Here is a 26,125-nt window from a genome sequence, read left to right as displayed (position 1 = left end):
ACAGATCTGCCACTAGTGCAAAGTGATAGTGAATACTTGCCAAGCAATTGGAGAAGGCTATAGAGGGTATTTATTTATTTATTTATTTCTTAGATTTTTAGACCGCCCCTCTCCCAGAAAGGGACTCGGGGCGGTGTACAGTCAATACAAATAAAATCAGTCATAATAATAAAATACATTTAAGATACATTTGGAGGGGGAGATAGGCTGTACTAAGAAATAAATATATTCTAATCCTAAAAACATCACAATTAAAACCCCAAACCCAATTAAAATAAAGTAAATCCCCGGGAGGTAAAACTAAGAAAGTGCCAGGCCAGCTGATTGAAATAGGTGAGTCTTTAACTTTTGCCGGAAGGAACGGAGGTTGGTGGTAGTTCGAATATCTGGGGGGAGGTCATTCCAGAGGGTTGGGCCCATCACCGAGAAGGATCTACTCCTAGGTGTCGCCCGCTGGCATTGCCTAGCAGACGGCACCAGGAGGAGCCCCTCCCTGTGTGAGCGGATAGGTCGCAGGGACGTGTGTGGTAGGATGTGATCCTGCAGATAACTAGGTCCTATGCCATGGAGTGCTTTAAAGATGGTGATCAACACCTTGAAATGCACCCGAAAGGCCACAGGTAGCCAGTGCAGCTTGCGCAGGAGAGGTGTTACGTGGGAGTAACGTGTACTTCCCATAATAACCCGCGCGGCTGCGTTCTGAACTAGCTGCAGTCTCCGGATGCGTCCCAAGGGAAGCCCCATGTAGAGGGCATTGCAGTAGTCCAGGCGAGACGTCACCAGCGCATGAGTGACCGTGCGCAGGGCACTCCGGTCCAGTAGGGGGCGCAATTGGCGCACCAGGCGAACCTGGTGGAACGCCCCCCTTGCCACGGCTGCCACATGGTCCTCCATTGACAGCCGGGCATCGAGGAGGACGCCCAAATTGCGCGCCCGCTCCACAGGGGACAGTTGTTCGCCCCCTATGGCCAGCGATGGAGTCAGCTGGCTGAACCGAGGCGCCGGTACCCACAGCCACTCGGTCTTGGAGGGGTTGAGTTTGAGTCTGTTGTCCCCCATCCAGACCTCTAAACCCTACCTGAATTAGAAGTCAAACAGTAACCAGAGGGGTTACTGTTTGAGTTCTAATTCAGGTAGGGTTTAGAGGATCATTGATTGATTGATTGATTGATTGATTGATTGATTGATTGATGACTGACTAACTGACTGATTGATTGATGGTGTGGGAAGTTAAAATAGATATTTGGTGGATTACTATGATAAATGAGAGATTGGGATGAACAGTTTTGAATATTGGCTGACATTCTACTCTTACATTAATTTTATGGATTGGTTCAATTGTGGACATTGATAGGACATTATTAACTGACCCAGGAGTTTCATCACTTCCATAAATGTGCTTCTCGGAGCATCTGGGAGATTTGTTCTGTGTCTCTCACTCTTCTCCTTGAATACTTTTAGGATGATTCATCTGGAAAGAGAAAGAGAAAAATTAGACAGACTTTATTTATCAGAGACTAGAGAACAGGTTTGCTGTTAAGTTATTTTACATAATATAATATAATTTGTTTCTAGCACATTATAGCATATGCACATACACAAGTGTGCATATACACAGTTAGAATAACATATACTTCTTAGAATATATAGCTAGCTATAATTGTACAAGAAGTGTAGCTTCCCAAAAGGGCTAAACTTAGCAATGAGCTGGATCAACCAGCCTGCCAAGCCCATAAAAGTGACTGCTTCAATAGAGACAATGTTGACATATTTAGTAACAAGGTTGTTGTTGTTGTTTAAAAACACACACACACACATCGTATTTTTATATTGTCTACATTGGTTCAGTGCAACTTCTCTATAGACTTTCTGTTGGACAATTTAAACCTGCTATCTCTACCTTAAAGAAGTAGAGGGGAAATTAATGAATTGATTGTTGGAGGTCCAAATACTCATCAATTCATGACCTACTGACCACAAGGGGTAAGTAGGGTGCAGATAGAGTGTTAAGGCTTTATTCTGTGCCCCTTTGTTGTCTATCACGCAGCCCATTCTTTGATGACAATTGTAGATCATTTCCTTGGCCTTTTCTCTCCATGCACATGCATATCTGACTATAGGATAGCTATGTGCTAGACTTTGTATTTCATTTAAATATATCTTCTTTCTTTGATAGTTCTAGAAAGTGTTTTTGTAATCCTGGCTCATGTCAAATCCACACTCTGAGAAAAACTCACACTCGTATACAGAATGTTTGAAACTCCAACATATTTTAAAGCCCTTGAAAGTATCCAGCTGAAATGTTGTAGTGTTTAATAGCTCTATAAAAGATTATCATCCCTGCTATTTTTATTCCATTTGCCCCCCCCCCCAAAAAAAATGAAGCAGCTGCAGGTATTTTGATGCTTTTTCCCATCATTGCCTATGGTAGCATCTTTTATCAAAACTGAATATCAAATCAGTTTCAATTGAACCTTGAATTTAAATTAGATCTTGGCTGACTCACACAATCCTAGAAAATAAAGGGGAATTAATTTCTTATTTTTCTTCTTCCATGTATAGGTCTCAGTACAATTTTTAATGTCATTCCCAGAAATTCTTCCAAGTCCACATACCATTTTTTAGCAGGTGCAGCTGGGTTGCACAAGAAAACAGGAATGTGCCATTTTGTAAACTCCATAAAATACTTGAAATCCTAACATATTCTTTTCCAACCCACTAATCAATGTCCAACATAGACCATTCCTGGAAATCTTCTTGTGATTATATTGAGAAATATTACTGCCACTGCTTCAGTGTTATATAAAATTAATATTACTGAGATCATTAGTGGGAATAGTGAGTCTTTGTAGGGCATACCAGTCTTCATTGAAATAAATGATTTATCATTTTTCTACCTTTCACTCTCAAATAAAATGGATGTCTTTGCCATTAGGGAAAAGGAGTGTGGCATTTGAAATTAATCCTGCCATATCTCGGCTGCCCTTTCCACTTTCTAACTCTCTGTTCTCCTTGTGAATGTATAATTGCAAATAGGTTCTAATATCCACTGGGGGGTAATTCCCTGTTACTGGTTCTAATCAGTTGCAATCTGTCTCAATGTTGCCTGAGATTCAGAGAGCTTGTAGGCCGAAATCCACTGATCAGTGGCCATCATGAAATATCTTCAGACAACAAAATTGCAGGGATATGTTTAATCCCTCAGGTGAGCTGATCAAAATCGATCAGTTTACTTGAGGGGTTAAACATATCACTGCTAAATGCCAATAATAAGTGGGTTTTTTAAAAAAAAACATGGAAAACTAATTGTTGGGCTTTATGGGTTTGAGTGAACACACAAGGAGTGGGTTGCTGCCGGTTTTACTACTGGTTTGCAACGCATGTGCAATGCATGCACTGTTCAATGTAAATTGTTCTGTGTGCATGCGCAGAACAATTTACAGTGGACTGTGCACATGCAGTCACTAAAAATCAAAATGGCAGCGGCGCAGAGGTGACAAAGGAACCAGTTCTGGGTGTGTGTGTGGCAGGCCTGGGTCACTGCCAGTTCTGTGACCCAAGTCTGAATTCCACTACCAGTTCGGCTGAACCAGGCTGAACCGGGAGCAACCCACCTCTGGAGCACACTACATACAGTACAAACACATTAACACATACATACACTACATATACTAGAATCTAATGTGCCTATGAATTCTGTTGAATCTGGAATCTTCATATCACTTAAACATTAAGTTATCTTCTTCTCCTGTTAGTTAAGGGAATTTTATATTGTACAGGCTTCTGCTATTCATAAACTCACTGAGCAAATGAGTGTTGAAATAATAGCTGAGAGAACAACTGGGTCTGAGTAACAATGTAACAGTGTGCAGTGCCCTAGTGGTTAAGACATTGGGCTTGGAGTTGCCAGTTGAAGACCCAAGCACCACATGACAGAGTGAGCTCCCATTCTTGGCCCAGCTCCTGCCAAGCAAGCAATTTGAAAGTATGCAAATGCAAATAAATAAATAGGTACCACTTCAGTGAAAAGTTAACAGCATTTTGGGTATCTCATTGCACGGTATAGTCATGCTGCCTTATGACTGTGGAAGCAAACAATACTTAGCAGAGCAGAGATGAGAATCAGACATGACTGGGAAATGGGAAACTTCTACCTTTACCTTTAACAGTGTAAAAAATTCAGGAGAAAAGTGACATCTGTAAATATAGGAGATGAGCACATGCTCTTTGGAATAGCATTCCCCCTAAGGTGAGGTTAGCCTCAACTCTTTTTTTTTCCACATGTTTTTTTTAAAAAAACATAAAAGACAATATTAAAAAAATTTCATCCATTACATACAGCATGCTGTTTAGTTACAAGTGTTTTTGCATCCGTATTTTCGATTACTTATACAATCACAGTTTTTCCATCCATTATAACCAAAAACCTCCCTTTCGTTGTACAGCATATGTTCAATGACGATTAATATTTCTTTCTTTTCAATAAGCTTAATTCTCTTACATTCTTGAATGCCTGCTTAACAACAACATACCTTTATGCAATCATTGTCTCATTTTAAATATTATTAGCCTCAACTCTTGTGACCTTCAGAAAGCCTGCTTTTTTTTCAACTGGCCTGCGAATCCCACAGCAATTGGAAGTCTGCATGCTGGCTGCATCATGTGTAAAATATCCCGATGCCTTCCCTCGTGTTGTTTCATTTTATTTCTGTTGACTGTTCTTTGTTGGTTTTGTAAAATGCTTGAATTGTTGGTTTTATTATACACTGCTTACTTCATGTGAGATGAGTAATCATATAAATTTGATAAATAAAGACTGCCTATTGAAGAAAGCTAGCACCCATCCCTCTTAAAAGAACGAAATATTTTAGGAAATATTAAAAAGGAAGAATATTATATTCCCCTGGGTGAGAAAAGGAGAAACAGGTTTTTAAAGACAAAGCAGCTCCCTGCAGCTCCCTGCCCCAGCAGATATTTGGTACACATTAAGATTGGGCCAGTCAATCTACAAAACAAAAGACCTCAGCTCCAAGGTGATGGGACTAAGACATGGCCCTCCAGGACATAATAGGATTACCTATCAACAGAACTCACTACATGGTACAACCAAGCCTCTTCATTACATTGCCCAGCAAGGTTCAACCAAACTTGATTCAGACAAACATGACTCCACATAGGAGTCTGCAACCAATAGGATGCATCCCTTTACTACAGGAACGGGAAGCTCAAGTTCAAAGCCCAGGAGAGGGTATAAATAGTACTCACTCTCCATTCCATGTGGTCAGCTACCCAGGATTTCAAACCCATGTGGTCCTGTTCACCATTAAACCATCCTTCCAAGCAGCCTCCATGTTTCCAGTGTCTTTCTCCCCACTTGGAACTGAACCCAGATGGACATTTCTTCCAACACTACTAGCTGGCTTCTGTTTGCCCTTCACCAAGGGAATTGTGCATCACAAAGAAATTTCTTAGGAACTTTCCACACAGTTAAGTACATCAGTTGAAAGAGATGTCTCCATTACAACACAGTAGGGGCTTTTTGTTGTTGAAACATAGGTCAGATGCGTGGATGGATGGATGAAAGTTTTTGCAAGAACCATCAAAGGTTCTTGCGAAAATCATCTTTTATGATTTCCAGTTTGCCTTTAACATAATTTTATGTTGTAGATATTGTCAAAAAAGCAACAGTCATAGAAGTAAATGTAGCAATATTTGGGATAACATTCTTGTGCGTGTGCAAATGCTATATTCTTTTGATGTTGAATTAGAATAGGGGGAGACAAGGCTAATGTGGAATCAACAGTGATTTCAGCTTATCATATCCTGCTGACACGGCTTTGTCCCTCAATAAAACCTTTTATTTAGAATAATAGTTGAGGGATCATATTTCTCACTGCTGAAACTTAATGACTTGTATTATATTTCGGTGCTACAGGACCTCCTTATTCTTTCTGTTCCTTCAGCCCAAGAAAGAAAATATTATCTTTGAGTGAAGTAACAGCAATATTTTTTTTGCAAATAAGGAGACCAAAAGTAGAAGATGATAAAATAGTTAATAAATCTTTCACTTGAGAGATAACTGAAGTTACCATGAAAAATTTTCAGTTGACATTGAAACAGGACATTTTGCTGAATGACATTTATATAGGATCTTTGCTTCAGTACTGAATAATTGATAATTGAAGTCTTGAATGGGCAGCTTTCATTTGAATTCATGGTCAATTTTAAAAGAGCACAACTTATTACAATATCTCAATAGTGTTCAAAAGAGGTTGTGGAAGCTTCACATAGTTCTGAAATAAAAAGGCAGAAATAAAACAACAGTAACTTATATGTATTTAGTTGGTAATTCCATATTCTTTATTGGGTGTTTATCACATACCAGTCAAGGGGGGAGGAGCTGCGGGAGGGGGGAGATTACCAGTCAAACTCTAATGAAATCAATTTTGTGCTGTCCAGAAACTGACATTCATCATTTTTGAAATTTCTTCAAGATTAATCTCAGTACTGATTAGCCATTGTGGATAAAACACAGATGTGTGTATGTGCATTCAGGAATGCACATAGGAAAGAGAAACTGAAGTATGCCTGCATCTGCACTATTTATAATATTTTCTTTCTAAAGGTTTGTATTATTCTCATCTCACTTTTTAAAGCATGTGGTATCAAGCATTACAAAATCTATTTTCACCAGAGGTAATTAACAATAGGAAAAAAAAGAACATCTATTATGATATCAGTTGTCTCTCATTCTCTAACTTCCTTGTTTTCTCAACATAGTTGTGCACTCCTGTCCACACACAGAGAGCTCTCTTGTGTTGACTTGGCATCTCCTTTTTATGAAAACAATAAAGGACATGGGGGGTGATAGCAATGCTAGAAAGCCATTGCAAGCAAGGACAGCAAGCATTTTCTAAAGTGTGATCCTGAGTCAGTTCAAAAGTTGAAGGGATATATACAGTTCAGAATCAGATGAGGAAGACAATGGAGACAATGAAAGAATGACGAATGCAAGCCAGGTGACTGTCCAGGCTGGGTGCGTCTGCAGGCGCCTTGCTTGCACCCTCGGGCTGGCCAGCCAGCTCCTCTGAGCAAAGGTGAGGCTTTCACCAAGGGGTGGTGGGTGGTGATCAGGAGAAGAGGGGAGGGGGCAAAGCTCAGAAAGCTGCTTCCATCCGGAAGGAAGGAAGGAAGGAAGGAAGGAAGGAAGGAAGGAAGGAAGGACCCATGGCGGCCCCCCGTCCCGAGTGTGGCGGTGCCACACTCGCGATCCTAGCATAACTGTGCGGTAGTTGGAAACTGCTGTGCAGCTTTTTCTTGTCATGTGTGTGGCTGCACAGCTGCGCAGCCATGCAGCTTAATAATATTTAATAATAATAATATTTAATGCTTCTAGACCGCCCCCTCTCCCGCAAGGGACTCGGGGCGGTGTACAGTTCATACAAAATATAACAGGATACAATAAAATTAAATTAAATATGTACAGTTGACAATTGACATGGAGGAGGTTAAAATGGGGGCCTAAATGGGGGCCTAAACAGGGGGGCAGGGCGGTTATCCGCCGATGCAATAAGGGTGGCGCAATATCTACGTTTGGCCACCCTTAATGCCACAAGGTAGGTCCGCAAGTAGGATCTTACCTGTGTTCGATCAGATTCGGAGCATGAGGACCTCCACCTGCTCTCTAGACGTCTCCTGTGGCGCTTCATCACCCTCAGCTCCTCGGTATACCAAGGAGCCCGGGTGGGTCGCTGCCGCAGGAGAGGTCGCAAAGGCACAACCCGGTCCAAGGCCCCAGCCGCCGCCCTATTCCAGGCGGCCGCTAGGTCCTCCGACCGAACGCGGGTCAGGGCTACAGGTAATGGCCCAAGCTCCGTCTGGAACCTATCCGGCTCCATCAGGTGCTTGGGGCGGTACCAGCATGGACCGTCTGGTCCCGCCTCCTCGCGGTGGGGGGTAGCGCCAGGGAAGTCAAGCCGGAGACATGAGTGATCTGACCATGACAGGGGTGTAACAGTAAAATCCCCTCTACCCAGATCACTCGTCCACTGCTCAGATACAAAAACAAGGTCCAATGTGTGGCCTCCTTCGTGTGTGGGGCCCTGAATTAACTGGGTCAGGCCCATGGCTGTCATGGAAGCCATGAACTCCCGAGCTACCTCAGACACTGCTCCCGTCGACGGCAGGTTGAAATCCCCCATAACCACAAGCCTGGGGATCTCAACCGCCGTCTCCGAGATCAGCTCGAGGAGCTCGGGCAGGGCTGCTGATGTATAGCGAGGAGCCAAGTATACAATCAGCAAACCCAACTGCCTCCCTGGGCCCCATTTCACACCAAGGGACTCACACCCGGATATCTGAGGAACAGTGAACTCCCTCGGCTCTAGACCTTCCCGTATAACTACCGCCACCCCACCACCCTTACCCAGGGCCCGAGGCTGATGGAATGCACGGAAACCTGGTGGGCACATTTCCACGAGGGGTAAACCACCCTCGTGGCCCAACCAGGTTTCCGTTATCCCTGCAAGGTCTAGCTCCCCCTCAGAGATCAACTCATTAATGAGGGGGGCCTTGTTGGTTACGGACCTTGCATTGCAAAGCATCAGCCGTAGGCCCGGGCTCTGTAGTTCCTGACCACCTAGGTTGCAGGGGTTGGTGCAAACGACCGGGCATAGCCAACAACCACGGTCTCCCAACCGACCTTGTGATCTTCTCTTGTCCTCGCATCCCCCCCTCCCCGCGACCGTTGTAATCAAACAACCCTCTATTGGAATCACTTGTTCCCTCTCCCCCCCACTCCGCTCACTTCCTTCCCGGACTCACCTGTCCGTCTGGCACTGGCACTGGCGCCTCTCCCGGCCTGGTTATCACACCCCCCCCCTCCCTGGAACCCCTTAATAACAATAAAAAACTTCTGGATAAAAAGCCCCTCAGCCTCCGTTTCTTCCACCTCTCGGGGTTCACAAACCCGTCATCAAGGCAGGCCCTTGAGAGAGCCAAGGGCCATACCTGCGAGAGTGGGGCCTCCCGCAGGCGGAGCAGGTCCAACCTCGAATAAATAGTTCGTTAAAAGTCCAATGGAATCAGGATGCTAATAAAGGTTGATAGAAAGCTTAGAGGGAACATTGCTCTGGAATCCACAATACACTTGTCAAATAAAAATCTACTTGTTTATAGCACATGGTTAATGAAGACCTATCTGGTATATGGTGGCTCAGTGACTAGGATGCTGAGTTGTCAATCAGAAAGGTCAGGAGTTTGAATCCCTAGCACTGCGTAACAGAGTGAGCTCCCATTACTTGTCCCAGTTTCTACCAATCTAGCAGTTCGAAAGCATGTAAAAATGCAAGTAGAAAAATAGGAACCACATTTGGTTGGAAGATAACAGTATTCTGTGCACCTTCGGCATTTAGTCATGCCGGCCACATGACCACAGAGACATCTTCGGACAGACCTGGTTCTTCGGCTTTTAAACAGAGATGAGCACTGTCTCCTAGAGTCAGGAACAACTAGCACATTTGTGGAAGGGGAACCTTTATCTTTAATGAAGGCCTATCAGTTAATGTAAGTCATATCATAGACCCAGAAAACTGAGTTACTAGATTTTTTTTAAAAAAAGAAATCCCACTTCCTGTTGAATACCAGTGAAACCAGGTATCTGCTGTCACTTTAGAGCAGGGGTGTCCAAACTTGGGAACTTTAAGACTTGTGGACTTCAACTCCCAGAATTCTGGGAGTTGAAGTCCACAAGTCTTAAAGTTCCCAAGTTTGGACACCCCTGCTTTAGAGGATTAACCAAAGCTGTGAATAGCAGACTTATTAGTTAAATGGCTGTCTGTGTTCAAAGGCAATTTACCACACCTCCACTGGGTAAATGGTGGAGAATCACTGACTTCAAGACTTGCTGTTGACTTTACCTCAGAATCATCGGGCTGACTACCAATAGAAACTGGACATTGAATTAGCTAGACCTTAAATGTGATTCAGCCTAGATTTTCTGATGTTCTTATAGACACACTGGCCTTAAATCTGGCACTATTCCAATGGCGGGGTCCCTGACATTCCTGACATTTGAAGCCATCAAATCCCTGCAAACAACATTTAAATCCACATGTGGAAAGCAGCTGGAAGCAGCTGACTCCCACTTTGCCGCAGTGCTTTTCATGCCCCATTAAGTGCCCATCAGCATATAAACATTTATTTCCCACATAACCCCCACCGCCACCATTGTCAGAAGGTTTATTCTACAATCAAAAGGATGTGCTCTAGGCAACATCCTGGCATTTAGGGTTCAAACCCAAGATCACATTCTTTGTTAGGCAGTTCACAAACAACATTGATGTGTCATCCTTATTTGTGTGTTTTCAGAAAATGCTCTCAGTGTTTGGACTGCATTCCTTTTAGTCAGGAAACCACTTTTATGCAGAAAATGAAATTTAGCAAGCAATTCATTCATAATACGGGCCATTTGCTTTGGATGTTTCATTATTAAATATCATTATGAAGCCAAAGATATCACAACTTAATATCCAGTTTCTAGTACACATGTGCAGTAAATAATATTGGCATAGTTGCCAGAAGAATTTTGTTAGCAAGTCTGTCACACTTTTCCTGCATGTATAATTGCATAATAAATCAGAACCATCTCCAGTCTAATGTTTAAATAATACACACACATACACATTCAGAGTGGAAGAGGGAGAGAAAGAGATTTGGCCAATAAACTGGAAACATTCCAAGTTTATTCAGCCTGCCTGATGATGTATACATATTTTCAAACCAGTACTTTGCAGAGAAGCTATAAATTGAGAAGCAACTGACATAAGCCTGCGATTGAAATTCTCAAGCCATTGAACGCTTGTTCATAGCATGAGCTAGTTGAAAGGTCCCCGGTAAATCATCTCATCTTAAGAGTCGGGGTTCAAACAACTGTGTAATATGTTGAATGACTGTACAAAGGGATGAGAAATCATGTGGGCTATTCTCACTTCTGTTGCTGAGAAGGATGAAGACCACCCACTCTGAAGCCTGCAGGACTAGGCACATTAAGTTGGATTTCTTCCCTCCCCTGAATGTGTGAAGTCTACATACCGCAGGTACATCAGTGAATGTATGGAGCTATTCTTTAGCCACTTTAATTCTAAACAAAGGTGGGTAGATGACGCCCCAAAATATCAGCCCCTGTACATAAAAACTGCTTTCCACTATACTGATTAACAACTCTGGATACTTCTATTTTTCTTCAATGTTTCAAATTTAGGTTGTACATGACCTTGTAGATGACCCTCACTTTATCAAGGACCTTGGAGTACTCATATCTAATGATCTAAGTGCCAGAGCCCACTGTAATAACATTGCCAAAAAGGCATTATGAGTTGTTAACCTAATCTTGCGTAGCTTCTTCTCTTGTACTGATAACCAGAGCATACAAAACATTTGCTAGACCAATTCTCGAATACAGCTCATCTGTCTGGAACCCGCACTGCATATCAGACATTAACACAATCGAGCGAGTCCAGAGTTATTTCACAAGAAGAATACTCCACACCTTTGCTCGCAACAGAATACCTTATGCCACCAGTCTTGAAATTTTGGGCTTAGACAACTTAGAACTACACTGCCTTCAGTCTGACCTAAGTGTAGTACATAAAATTATCTGCTACAATGCCCTACCTGTCAGTGACTACTTCAACTTCAACCACAACTATACACGAGCACACAATAGATAGACACTTAAGGTAAACCGCTCCAACTCAATTGCAGTAAATACGACTTCAGCAACAGCATGGTCAATGCCGGGAATGTCCTACCTGACTCTTCCCCAAACCCCCAAAACTTTAACCTTAGACTGTCTACTGTTGACCTCATCTCATTCCTAGGAGGTGTGTAAGGGGTATGCATAACCGCACCAATGTGCCTACTGTCCCTGTCCTAATGTTTTTTTTAATTGGTATCCATTTCATGTATCCAAAACCATGTTTATACTTATATGTGTTATCTAATACATGCTTGATGAAATAAACAAATAAAAATAAATAAACAAATAAATGAATAGGTTGATAACTAATATTCTATTTTAGGATATCAAAATTTGCATGTTTCTTTTCCTTTTCCATTTACTTCCAGGGCTATTTCACTGAGCAAATGCAGGAGTGTTGTCACATCAGAAAGTTGATAAATAAATTGACTGAAAATATAAATATTTGCATGCTATGGGGAAAATATTCCTATTTGGCTTCTTAAAAATTGACAAATATTTCCCATATTTTTGATGGGAGTCCTTCCCATTGTTCATTTAAATTGTCACTTTGAAATTCAGTTAGAGTATTACTCAGTACTGTGTAACTAGTGCATTTTCTATAGCTGAAGCCTTATACAATAAATATTTAACAATCCCTTTAATGTTTTCAATAAAGAAGAATCCATAGTGTCTCAGAATCCTTGTGCTGTTCAATTGATCTGAACTTCAGTGCTCCTCTTGCTCTACAATTGTGCAACTGCTAGTCTTGTCCTTGGTAGAACTGAATCATTCTGTCTCTTCATTCTAGAGAAAAAGAAGGAGAAGGAGAAGACAGACAAGGAGGAGGAGGGCAAGACAGGCAATGAGAAGGGAGAGGAAAAGGAGAAGACTATAAAGCAATAGACTGTGAGTTCTAGTCCTGTCTTGGCCATGAAAGCCAGCTGAGTAACTTTTGACCCAATCATTCTCTCTTTCAGCTCAGCTCACCTCACAGGGTTGCTGTTGTGGGGAAAATAGGGGGGGGGAGAAGGAGCATTAGATGTGTTTGTCATCTTCAGTTATTTGTAAAAATAATAAAGGTAGGATACAAATAAAAAATAAATCTTCCATTTGAATATGAAAAAGTGACCCTAAATATGCTCTATGTGCTAGCATGATGGGTTCCAACTTGACAATGTTTGACAACTATTTTTCTTTTCTGGATTTCTGATTCATATCCACTTTTGGGCATTGACTTACAGCAGGGGTGTCCAAACTTGGGAACTTTAAGACTTGTGGACTTCAACTCCCAGAATTCCCCAGCCAGCATGGCTGGCTGGGGAATTCTGGGAGTTGAAGTCCACAAGTCTTAAAGTTCCCAAGTTTGGACACCCCTGACTTACAGTATATTTTTACTGACTGTCTTCACTGATATCGACTCACTTATCAGAACTCAAATCAGGTTGGTTTCATATATTTTGCTGAAAGAGTTAAGCAAGTCCTCCTTTTATAGACAAGATGTGTCGCTTGGAGAACATCCAAACTGTAAATAGGCTGTTTCTCCTAATCTGCTGCTTATACCCCTCAGCAAAATGAACGGCTACAAGCCTACCACATTCAATTTGTTATCTCCCTCCTCTTTCCCTTCCTTTCTTCCATTTTTCACCCTAACCCTTCCACACTGTTAAATCCTGTTATTTTCAATGGGACAGCACTTCAACATACACTCACTTGTAAGTTGATGTGCAGAATTGAGTTTTTGGTCCACATTCAGTACTTTTCTCCTTTTCTGCTCAAATTTATTTCCTATTGCAGGCATATTCAGGCTGCTTTTATTGTTCTTTTGTTACTTTCATTCAGCGGCTTATCTCAGTTTATTGAAATGCTCATTTAGAAATGAAATTAACTGTATTCACCATGGCGCCATTGAGATACAGAATGGACCATCATCCTGTGCTCTATGGGGGGGGGGAAGCAAGATAAATCACACTCATTGTTCAGAAAGATAGAAAAAGTGGAGGAATAAAAGTACATCTTTTATAGATTTGGCACTGCATGTGCACTCGCTTTGTTCATTGATCTCAACATGATATTTATCACTGCAAGATCTTGGTAGCCTGGCAAAATTACTTCTGGATATCTTAAAACCATATTAAAAATAGTGATGGGAAAGGACTTTTCAGCTTAGTTCAAAGCTGGCCTGCAATTATAAATATTAATGGAAAATCTAGGGATTTTTAAAAATATATATATTCTTAAAGAATTATTTTTCTTTGAGAAGACAGTTATACGACGCAGGATAGCCTTTGTAATGGGATGTGTGGATGACCTTGAAAGACAAGGAGAAGAGAAGCTGCCTAGGAAAGAAATAAGAGAGACAGAAGCCCCAATGGCTTCACTGTCAGCGAAAGAAACTCAGAAACCCTAATTGATCAGGCAGTTAAAAGTAAGAGTGGAAAGTTTGTATCTTCAGGCGTGCAAGCTTATATTAATTAATCTTACAATGAAGTAAAATTAGCTCATCTGGTAGTGTTTCCTATCTGGTTTACTTGGAAAGACTGGAAAACTTAACATTTTGGACCAGGATGGGTTTCTGCCAGTTGGTCTGCCAGTTCTGTCACTACCAGTTCGCAACCCACACGCAATGCATGCGTGCACTGTTCAATGTAAATTGTTCTTCATGCATGCACAGACCAATTTGCAGTGAACTTTACAGTGGGCCAGGGATAGGGGTTGTTCCTCTATCCTGGTCCTATTTGATCTCTCAGCGGCTTTTGATACCATCGACCATGGTATCCTCCTGCACTGGCTGGAGGGGCTGGGGGTAAGGGGCACCGTTCTACGGTGGTTCTGCTCCTACCTCTCCGACCGGACGCAGCGTGTGTTGGCAGGGGAGCAGAGGTCATCCCTGAGGCCTCTCACCTGTGGGGTGCCACAGGGGTCAGTCCTCTCGCCTCTCCTGTTCAACACATATATGAAAGCGCTAGGTGAGATCATCCGTGGTTTTGGGGTGGGATATCATCTGTACCCTGATGTTACACAGCTGTACATCTCCACCCCGAACCACCCCAACGAGGCCGTTGAAATGATGTCCCGGTGTTTGGAAGCCATACGGGTCTGGATGGGTGACAACCGACTCAAACTCAACCCCTCCAAGACGGAGTGGCTGTGGCTTCCGGCCCCCCCGGTTCAACTGGCCATTGGGGGCGAACAACTGGCCCCCATGGAACGGGCGCACAATTTGGGCATCCTCCTGGATGCCCAGCTGTCCATGGATGACCATGTGGCAGCCGTGGCGAGGGGGGCGTTCCACCAGGTTCGCCTGGTGCGCCAATTGCGCCCCCTATTGGACCGGGATGCCCTTCACACAGTCACTCACGCGCTGGTGACATCCCGCCTAGATTACTGTAATGTTCTCTACATGGGGCTTCCCTTGAGATGCACTCGAAGACTGCAGCTGGTCCAGAACGCGGCCGCGTGGGTGATTATGGGGAGTACGAGATACTCCCATATAACACCTCTCCTGCGAGCTGCACTGGCTTCCTGTGGTCTATCGGGTGCGTTTCAAGGTATTGATTACCATCTTCAAAGCGCTCCATAGCACAGGACCTAGCTACATGCGGGATCGCATCCTGCCCCATACATCCCTACGACCAATTCGCTCTCACAGAGAGGGACTCCTCCGGGTGCCGTCCACTAAGCAGTGCCAGAGGGTGGCGCCCAGGAGTAGGGCCTTCTCTGTGATGGGCCCAGCCCTCTGGAATGACCTCCCCCCGGATATTAGGATTACCACCGACCTCCGCTCCTTCCGTTCAAAACTCAAGACCCACCTTTTTCAACTAGCAGGCCTGGCTCAACCATAGCTCCATTTTTTTCCTCCTGGCAATTTTTAAACTTGTAATTTCCATTGGGGTTTTAATTTAACTTATTTTAATATTTGTATGTTATTATAATGATTGTATTGTGTTTTATACCTCCTCCGTATAATGTGTAATTTTATAATATGTGTTTTTATTTATTGTACGCCACCCCGAGTCCCTTTGTGGAGAGGGAGCGGCTAACAAATTTAATAAAATAAATAAATAAATAAATAAATAATAACTGTAAAAGCAGTCACTAAAAACCAAAATGGTGGCTGCCCAGTGACGGCGAAAGAACTGGTTCAGGGGCGTGGCAGGCTTGGGTCGCTGCCAGTTCTGCGACCCAGACCTGAATTCCTTTGGCTGAACTGGGCCAAACTGGGAGCAACCCACCTCTGTTTTGGACCCTTACAATGTCGGACACTTGGTGGCCTTATGATAAACTGTGATTTCTAGGCTTCCATCTTGCTGAGTGTTGAGAAACCCATCTAAAAATGGTAATTGTCTATAAGTTTCCTTGGGCTTGGCAGCACAAGGAAACAACAGCAAATTACCATCCATCAATGGACCAATCAATCAATAACAAGGCACCAAATAAATGCAACCCATAGAAGAGCCCAAAACACATATTCAAGTGGAAAGAAGTTTCCTGAGGATGGGCTCCAGCATGAGTCCAAAAGCTCAGAAGAATAAATCTTTGGTTCAGGTAACGGATGCAGATTGGATCTTGCAACATTATCCTGGGACATGTATATTTGCCTTCATTAGAGGGAAATCACTACAGGATTGCTATAAGAAAACCTACAATTCAATGCCACACACAAGGATATGTGAATGACTGGAGTTATACAAAGACTACAGGACACTAAGGATTTTCCTCAAGATCTCAGTGGGACTGTGGAAGGCCACACTTGAAGTCATTTCATTTCATTTCATTTATTCGATTTATAAACCGCTCCCTCTCCCCGAGGGGACTCGGGGCGGTGTACAGACAGGAATAAAATACACTATAGACAACAAAAGTACAAAATCACAGAAAAAACAAATTAAACAAAAAGTCTGTACAATGATCATGAAATAAGCTAATAATTAAAACCAATTAAAATACCCCAAAATTTAAAATACCAGCCAGGAGGGTCGGGGAATAAGTTATGATTATGATTATGATTGTGATTGGGCCAGGCCAGCTAATTGGAACAGGTGGGTCTTGAGTTTCTTACGGAAGGAGCGGAGATCAGCAATGATTCTAATATCGGGGGGAAGGTCGTTCCAGAGGGTTGGGCCCATCACAGAGAAGGCCCTACTCCTGGGCACCGCCCGCCGGCATTGCTTAGCGGATGGTACCCGGAGGAGTCCCTCTCTGTGAGAGCGAATTGGTCGCAGGGATGTGTGGGGTAGGATGCGATCCCGCAGGTAACTAGGTCCTGAGCCATGGAGCGCTTTAAAGGTGATAATCAATACCTTGAAACGCACCCGAAAAGCCACAGGTAGCCAGTGCAGCTCGCGCAGGAGCGGTGTTATATGGGAGTACCTAGTACTCCCCATAATTGCCCACGCGGCTGCATTCTGGACCAGCTGCAGCCTTCGGGTGCATTGCAGTAGTCCAGGCGAGATGTCACCAGGGCATGGGTGACTGTGCGAAGGGCATCCCGCTCCAGCAGGGGGCGCAATTGGTGCACCAGGCGAACCTGGTGGAACGCCCCCCTAGCCACGGCCATCACATGGTCATCCAGCGACAGCCGGGTATCTAGGAGGACGCCCAAATTGTGCGCCCTATCCATGGGGGGCAGTTGTTCACCCCCAATGGCCAGAGATGGAACCCACTGGCTGAAGCGGGGCGCCGGTAGCCACAGCCACTCCATCTTGGAAGGGTTGAGCTTGAGTCTGTTGTCACCCATCCAGATCCATACGGCCTCCAGGCACCGGGACATCACCTCGACGGCTTCGTTGGGGTGGTTCAGGGTAGAGATGTATAACTGAGTATCATTGGCATACAGATGATACTCAACCCAGAACCCTCGAATGATCTCGCCCAGCGGCTTCATGTATGTGTTGAACAGGAGAGGTGAGAGGACCGACCCCTGCGGCACCCCACAAAGTCAAATCAATACTGCTCACACAAGTGCTGCATATCCCAACTTGATGCTCTGTTTCTTCTGTTGTTCTTCATAGACTTGCATCCCTTCAGTCAGGTAATCACAAGGACTGGATAAGGATGTTGTATGCTCAAAGTAGAAGAGACATTAATTCATCCTCCACCTGATATAGATCTATATTGATTTATCTTTTATATCAGAGAAGTGTGGTCAAATGGTAAAGTTCGGGAATGTACTTAAGACTGATGAGGTAGAACTAATAGTAGACCACTTAGCAAATTACAAATCAGCTACAAGTATATTGGTATCTCACATCACATGGGAACACAATGAGGAGTCAAGAAAGACAGCAACATTCAAGCATCACCAAAAGATAAAACAGGTCCTGAAGAATTAGCTCAATGGGAAGGATCATGCCATCAACACATAGGACCTGCTAGTCAGCAGACACTTTGCTAGTATAATGAACTGGCAAAGGAGAATATGGAACTGCCAGTGTGAAGACCTGGAAGCTCCTCACAATGAATGAAGGTTTACACTTTAATTCCAACACAGAGAGAATGTATAACATTTTGATAGAAGGAAGTCAGGGTGTGATCCTGGATGAAACCCAGAGCATTCAGGAATACATCACTAAGATGGTAACAAAGGATGACTGTTGAAAGAATACTTGAGGCAATAGCAAACATGGAAAGAAGACCAAGCAGAAGAAGTGCAAGACAAGATACTGCATGAGATGTACCATCAACTGCTGAGGTGGCCTTGGAACTTTGGGAAATCCTACCAGTGGCTGGAAAGACAGCACTAAGGTATTGATCACAGCAAATGAAAATAGTCACTAGTCACCAAATTTATAGAAGCAGGGCAGTGGTGAAATTCAATTTTTACTACCAGTTCTGTGGGCGCGGCTTGGTGGGTGTGGCAGGGGAAGGAAACTGTAAAATCTCCATTCCCACCCCACTCGGGGGCCAGTCAGAAGTGGTATTTGCCGGTTCTCCGAACTACTCAAAATTTCTGCTACCTTTTCTCCAGAACCTGTGCGAACCTGCTGGATTTCATCCCTGAAGCAGAGTTCTATCACACTAGACAAGACGTAAGATGCAGAGTGTGCAGAGATCTCAGAAACAGTTCAATACACAATGGTAGGAAGTAAGATGTAGGCAGAAGTAGCATACACTGAATGACAAAACCAAGTAGTTAGCACTGTGTACACAGTGTAATAGGCTAGACCAGTGGTCGGCAAGCCGCGGCTCGCGAGCCACAAGCGGCTCTTTACACATTTTAATGCGGCTCTTCTGTGTGCCGGATTATTATCCTCCCTAATCATTGTGGATCAAAAAGAAAAAAGGGAAAGGGGCGCTTGTTTTGAAGCGCCCGCTCCCCTCCCTCCTCTCGGGCACTTCAAAACAAGCGCCTCTTTCCCTTTTTTCTTTTCGATCCACAATGATTAGGGAGGATCCTGAAGTCGGGTGGGGACCAACAAAAATCTAACCGGGGAGCCGGGCAGTAGCAAATTAGCCAATCATGCGAGGAAAGCGAGGTCTGACCGGGTGGGCAGCGAAACTCCAGGGCTCTCTGTTCTAATTCCCCGTGAAAACTGTTGCCTCTGAAGCGTTTGCTCTACTGTTTGAACCTTTAAGTGTCCCTTTCCTTTTTCTTTTCAACCCACAATGATTATCCTCCCTAATCATTGTGGGTTGAAAAGAAAAAAGGGAAAGGGACGCTTAAAGGTTCAAACAGTAGAGCAAATGCTTCAGAGGCAACAGTTTTCATGGGGAATTAGAACAGAGAGCCCTGGAGTTTCGCTGCCCACCCGGTCAGACCCTGCTTTCCTCACATGATTGGCTAATTTGCTACTGCCCGGCTCCCCGGTTAGATTTTTGCTGGGGGGGCGGGGGGGGAAGCTCCTTGGCCTCCGTCTCTTTTTCTCCCTCCTCGCTTCTTGGGGCTCCACCAATGGGGGAGCAAGGCCCAGCACCAGGCTTTGGGCTAACACAGGGGTGTGCAAAGTTGGCTGTTTTAAGATTGGTGGACTTCAATTCTCAGAATTCTGGGAATTGAAGTCCACCAGTCTTAAGAGCCAATTTTGCAGATCCCTGGGCTAATATGATTGATGCCCTTGGTGGACTTCAATTCTCAGAATTCTGGGAGTTGAAGTCCACAAGTCTTCAAGCTGTCGGGTTTGAAGAACCCTGGGTTTTTTTTTTCTAAAGGGTTAGGGGTGCAAGGATCTTGTAACTTGACAGCTTTAAGACTTGCGTGCTTCAAATGCCAGAGTTTATTGAAACTAAAAACAGTGTACCATCCTATGTATTTTCGGTTTTAAAAATGTGGCTCTCAAAATAAATTTCAATCGTGGTTTTGGCGAGATTTGGCTCAGTTGAAAAAAAAGGTTGCCCACCACTGGGCTAGACCTTTCAAGGTCTAGAAGGGAGATTCCAGAGAATGTGGAAGAATAACAGGGCTAAGTTCCTATGGGATTTCCAGATAGACAAGCAGGTACTGATCAATTAATCAAACATTGTGGTAGTAGATAAGAACCTACAATTACCATAGATGTAATAATGCCAAATAGCACTAATATCAAAAAGAAGGAGTATGAGAACCTGGAGAAGTAACAGGACCTGAAGGAGAAATGGCAGAGGATGTGGAAAATAAAAGCCAAAGTGGTCCCAGTAGTAATAGGAGCATTTAGGTCTGTGACTCTTTAATTTGAGGACAGTGGCTCCCAATCTTGGGAGAGTGACTCCAATAGATCCCAGGAACCACATCAGAGCTATCTCACTAGAAAAAAAATATACAGTGCTAGGAATAGCTGAGATGCTGCAGAAAACCATCAGTCACACAAATCTCTGGTAGAGGACCCAAGATTGTGAAATACACCCATCACCCAGAGATATCCAGTAATTATCATTATCAGTTTTCTTGTGATTTATTATTTATTGACCATATTTATAAATCTACCACTATCAATGATTCTAGGTTACCATTGGTATAAACGTTCCCAAAATAAGATTGGATAGAAGTTCAAAGTCCAACAACTATAGAACATATGTTGCATTTGTGCTGATAAATAAATAAAGGGAGACTAGTATAGATCTATTTCAAGCTATTTAGCTCTCATCAGCTAGCCATACCCTTACTGGGAATTGAACCTGGGCTGTATTACATATTAGACAGTTGTATTAGCCACTAAGCCTGTCTAATATGTAATACAGCCCAGGTTCAATTCCCAGTATGGGTATGGCTAGCTGATGAGAGCTAAATAGCTTGAAATAAATCTATACTAGTCTCCCTTTATTTATTTATCAGCACAAATGCAACACAAATGCAACAAGGCAACATTAAAAAAAATGGCTTTCTGCCTGGATGGCTCCTAGGGTGAGTCGATAGACAGAAAAGGGAAGCAGTATGCTCTCTCCCATATTTGGGCATACCAGGGGTTGTAACACTATATATATAGTGTATTTTATTTCCTGACATAGCCTATAGGTAGGCACACCACCAACAGATATATATAAGGAGTATATATAATATATATGATAAGGAGGAGAGCCTGTGGCTTAGTGGCTAAGACTCCTGCCTAATATATAATACAGCCCAGGTTCAAATCCCAGTAAGGGTATGGCTAGCTGATGAGAGCTAATTAGCTGGAAATAGATCTATACTAGTCTCCCTTTATTTATTTATCAGTACAAATACAACACACACACACACACACACACACACACACACACACACACACACACACACACACACACACATATATATATATATATATATATATATATATATATATATATATATATATACTGATATATATATATCAGTAATATATTTTCCTCAGTGATGTATTTTATTTCTCTTTCTATGACCATTCAAAACTGGTTAAACATGTTCTGAGCTAATTAAACAAGTGTCTCAAATGTCTCAATTAAGGGGAATCATTTTTTTTACTACTTAATGATTTCTGGTCTGAAAACATTAGCTTTTCACGATGCAACTGCTTTGGATAGAACTGCCATTTGTTTCTCATAAACAGGAAATTCTCCTGGAAAATGAAGGGAGATATAGTGCTAGATATCAACTTTAGATAACACCCACAAATTTTTCATACTGGTAGTATGTGATAAATTTCTTTTAATGGGTCTCTGAGTCCAACTCTAACAATTTGACAAGCGTAGGTCAGCAAAACAAACTACGGAATAACTTGTACAGTTTGTAACCTCGAAAATAAACCAAAATATTCCATTTGACCCACATCAGTAAAAGTTAAAACAAGTGACATCTTACCAATTCAGTAATAAAAACAAGTTATTTCCTATGAAGTCAATTTCTACTTTTAACATCCTACAACAGTTTGTCAGTAGAAATTCCTAAATTTGAATTAAATCTCTTATCTGGGATTCTCTTAAATTAATGTTCAGCCCTGTAAGTAATCTTCAACTAATGTTAGAGTACATGCTATGTGAAATACTTGCTTCAAAGAGAAAAATACAGCTAGTTTAAAGTCAGGAATGTAATAAAAATATCAGCCAGTTCAACTCTCAGGAGTATAGATTTATCAAGTATGTTACTCTAGCTTTTTTGCAGAATAAAGCCAAAATTAGGGCAAAACTAGAGCTGCAAAATTTCATCTACATAAACTTAAAGGATAACATATCAAGTTACCTACTACCTACAGGTAAAATGAAAAGCAAAATGTAAAATGAATTCTCAGATAACTGTACTATGGTAAAAGTAAAATGATCAACACAATTACTTCCATCAATATGAGATTCTTTTTAATTACCAGTTACCATGATCTTAATGTTTCTAACATGGGTTACAAGCTTTTCATCAGCAAATATATCTCTTTTCTCTGTTTTAATAAAATAATTTTGCCTATAGGATTGCTTGGAAGTTACCAAATAAATATGTTGCCAGCTAGTTATTGGGTATAAAACTAATATCTTCCAGTCACATTTCCACAAAGTGACTGTATGAAAATGTAAGAACTAACAGATGTTCTGAAAAGATGACAGGTAGACCCTCAACTGTCTCATTTAATTGCCCCAGTGCTACTGCAAGCTGTAAATTAGACACATCAGTGGTGGGTTCCTACCGGTTCAGCTGAACTAGTAGTAGTTTGGCGGCCTATGCCGTTGGAACTGACAGCAACCCAGGCCTGCCACACCCCCGAACCAGTTCCCCAGGCAGTGGTGATGCCATCTTGTTTTTCAGTTCTGCGCATGCACAGAACAATTTTAATTGCACTGCGCATGCGCACATGGAGCACATCAAGCATGCATGTGCAACGCATGCACATGAGCAAAACAGCAGTAGTGCTTGCCAGAACCCACCCCCGAGACACATCTATGTAAAATGTGTATACTATATTACCTTTATTGGTTCACGGGTACAGTGGCAGATCATTGATACAAAATAGTAGTGTGTGGGTGATTGTAACTGGAAAGCATGAGAAGACACACAAGAACTTTCTGCTGGCTTCCTCATTCATTATCCTTGTAGAAGTGGCACGTAGCACTTAAAATTAATTTCGCTCTCACAGGGAGGGGCTTCTCCTGGTGCCGTCCGCTAGGCAATGCCAGCGGGCGACGCCAAGGAGTAGGGCCTTCTCTGTGATGGGCCCAACCCTCTGGAATGACCTCCCCCCCGACATTAGAACCATCACCGACTTCCGCTCCTTCCGGCAGAAACTAAAGACTCACCTGTTTCGACTGGCTGGCCTGGCATAATTTCAACGCCTATCTCCTGGCATGTACATTTTTACTGGTTTTTAAGGGGATTATTCTGTAGACTTAATTTTATTGGGTATTGGGATTTTAATGGCTGTTTATTTTAATTATTTATTAGCAATACAGTCCTGCACACCTTTTATCCTCCTCTTATCCATCCAACCATTTTATATTTGTATATATATATTGTCCATTTAGTAATTTTAATTGTTTTAATTTTGTTCTTTGACATGGACTGTACACCGCCCCGAGTCCCTTTCGGGAGAGGGGGTGGTCTATAAGCGCTAATAAATTCAATTCAATTCAATTATCAAATTTCAAATGTATGGGAATAATGGATTGTGGCCACAACTTTGCCAGATGTCAGGTGTACAAGATGTACAGCACTGTTATCACCTCAGAAGAGTTCATACTTCCTGCTGGCTTTCCCAATGGCTTATGGGAATTTTTGGCAGGGACCATTCCAGCTGATTAGGTGCAGGGGAAAAAGAGGAATGTTGAGGATATGCTGATGATGGTCACATCAACTTGGCCTATTGCAGCAGTCACAATGTTGTTATATTTGCAGGGTAGGGCTGAAGAATTTGTTCAGTATCTGCAGGATAAAATCGCTCAGATCCGGGCAGGCTTTGACTCTGACTGGGTAGATTCGGGCGAGTCGACTGGGATAAATATTGTGGAGACAATCTGGGATGAGTTTGACCCTGTGACCCCCAAGGGCATGGACAGGATTATGGGGAGACTCAGTGCTGCCACTTGTGTGCTGGACCCGTGTCCCTCTTGATTACTTTTGGCTTCCCAGGAGATGACACGAGGCTGGCTCCAGGCGATTACCAACGCTTCATTGAGAGAGGGGTTCTTTCCTACCGCCTTGAAGGAGGCGGTGATGAGGCCCCTCCTTAAGAAGCCTTCCCTGGACCCAGTTCCTTTAGCCAACTATCGTCTGGTCTCCAACCTTCACTTTGTAGCAAAGGTTGTCGAGAGTGTGGTAGCACGTCAGCTTCCCCAGTACTTGGAAGAAACTGTTTACCTGGATCCATTTCAGTGGGGTTTCAGGCCCGGGTACAGCACGGAGACTGCATTGGTCGCGTTGGTCGATGATCTCTGGCGGTCCTATTAGACCTCTCGGCGGCTTTCGATACCATTGACCATGGTATCCTACTGCAACAACTCGGGGGGTTGGGAGTGGGGGGCACCGTTTTATGGTGGTTCTCCTCCTACCTGTCAGATCGGTCGCAATTCGTGTTTACTGGAGGGCAGGGATCGACCCCCAGGCATGTCACTTGTGGGGTGCCCCAGGGGTCGGTTCTCTCACCCCTCCTGTTCAACATATACATGAAACCGCAGGGCGAGATCATCCGTGGTTTTGGGGTACGGTATCATCAATATGCTGATGATACCCAACTTTTCATCTCTACCCCAAACCACCCAAATGATGCCCTCGATGTGATGTCCTGATGCCTGGAGGCTGTGCGGATCTGGATGGGGAGGAACAGGCTCAAGCTCAATCCCTCCAAGACTGAGTGGCTGTGGTTTCCGTCATCCCGATTTGTGCATCTTGTTCCATCTTTGATGATAGGGGGAGAAATTTTGCCCCCTCAGAGAGGGCCCGCAATTTGGGATTCTTCCTCGACACAAGGCTTAGTTTAGAAGAACACCTGATGGCCGTGACCAGGGGGACCTTTTACCAGGTTCGCCTGGTACGTCAGTTGCGCCCCTTCCTGGATTGGGATGCTCTATGCACAGTCACTCTTGCCGTCGTCCTTTCTCGCCTGGACTACTGCAACGCTCTCTACATGGGGCTGCCCTTGAAGAACACCCGGAGGCTTCAGCTGGTCCAGAATGCGGCTGTGTGGGTTATCATGGGGGTACCTAGGTGCTCCCATGTTACACCCCTTTTAGGCGGCCTGCACTGGTTGCCGGTTGTTTTCCGGGTGCGATTCAAGGTATTAATTATGACCTTTAAAGCGCTCCATGGCTTAGGCCCAGGGTACCTGCGAGACCACCTACCGCCACCAGTAGCCTCCCACCATCCAGTGCGATCCCTCAGGTTGCCGTCGGCCAGACAGTGTCAGCTAGCGACCCCCAGGGGGAGAGCCTTCTCTGTGGGAGTGCCTTCCCTCTGGAATGATCTGCCCCTGGAGCTTCGCATAATCCCCGACCTCCGGTCCTTCCGACGTGCCCTAAAAAGTTGGCTTTTCCAGCAAGCCGGCCTGGCCTATTAATTTTATCTAATTTTTAAAAAGTTATTGTTATATTAATTGGGTTTGTTTATTTGGATACTTATCTAATTTCCATTTAACTTTTGTGATATGTGTTTTTTTATGTTGTACGCCACCCTGAATCCTTTGGGAGACGGGCGGCATAGAAATCCAATAAATCCAATCCAAATCCAATATTTCAGTTCTTCAAGAGTAGTGGGTCCTGGATCTTGGACACTTTTTTTAAGTTAGCTCATTTTGGAGTACCTGTGTTCAAAATTATTTCTATATGATGCCCTGTTCCCTTCAACTGAAGATTACAAACAGATAGACATAAGAGTTTTAGTAATATATAGATGGTAATTATCTAAAAAAGCTAAACTTGAGATTTGGAGCTTTTGTCAACTATGGACGCATATTTTCTCAACTTCCTCTTCCAGAAACATTCATTTATTTAAACTCATCCATTCAAATATTACTGAAAAATGAGACATGAAATGACAGTCATCGT

The 26,125-nt window shown here is 43.2% G+C and overlaps 1 protein-coding gene across 2 annotated transcripts in view; it reads right to left on the bottom strand.

Moving 5' to 3' along the window:
- The window catches only part of LOC309388316 (uncharacterized protein), a 93,171-nt gene that overhangs the window by 27,956 nt on the left and 39,090 nt on the right, over nt 1-26,125 (bottom strand). For both annotated transcript variants that reach the window (XM_081945527.1, XM_081945528.1), the window contains exon 2: nt 1,371-1,471. In XM_081945527.1, coding sequence (XP_081801653.1) covers nt 1,371-1,392 — 22 coding nt within the window. In that variant the 5' untranslated portion in view covers nt 1,393-1,471. The remainder of the gene's footprint in view (nt 1-1,370; nt 1,472-26,125) is intronic.

The sequence above is a fragment of the Natrix helvetica genome (assembly GCF_964273705.1).
Source record: "Natrix helvetica genome assembly, chromosome: 2".
Lineage (NCBI taxonomy): Eukaryota > Metazoa > Chordata > Lepidosauria > Squamata > Natricidae > Natrix > Natrix helvetica.
Note: the sequence above shows the minus strand (reverse complement) of the source record. Positions and strands in the feature narration are given on the sequence as shown.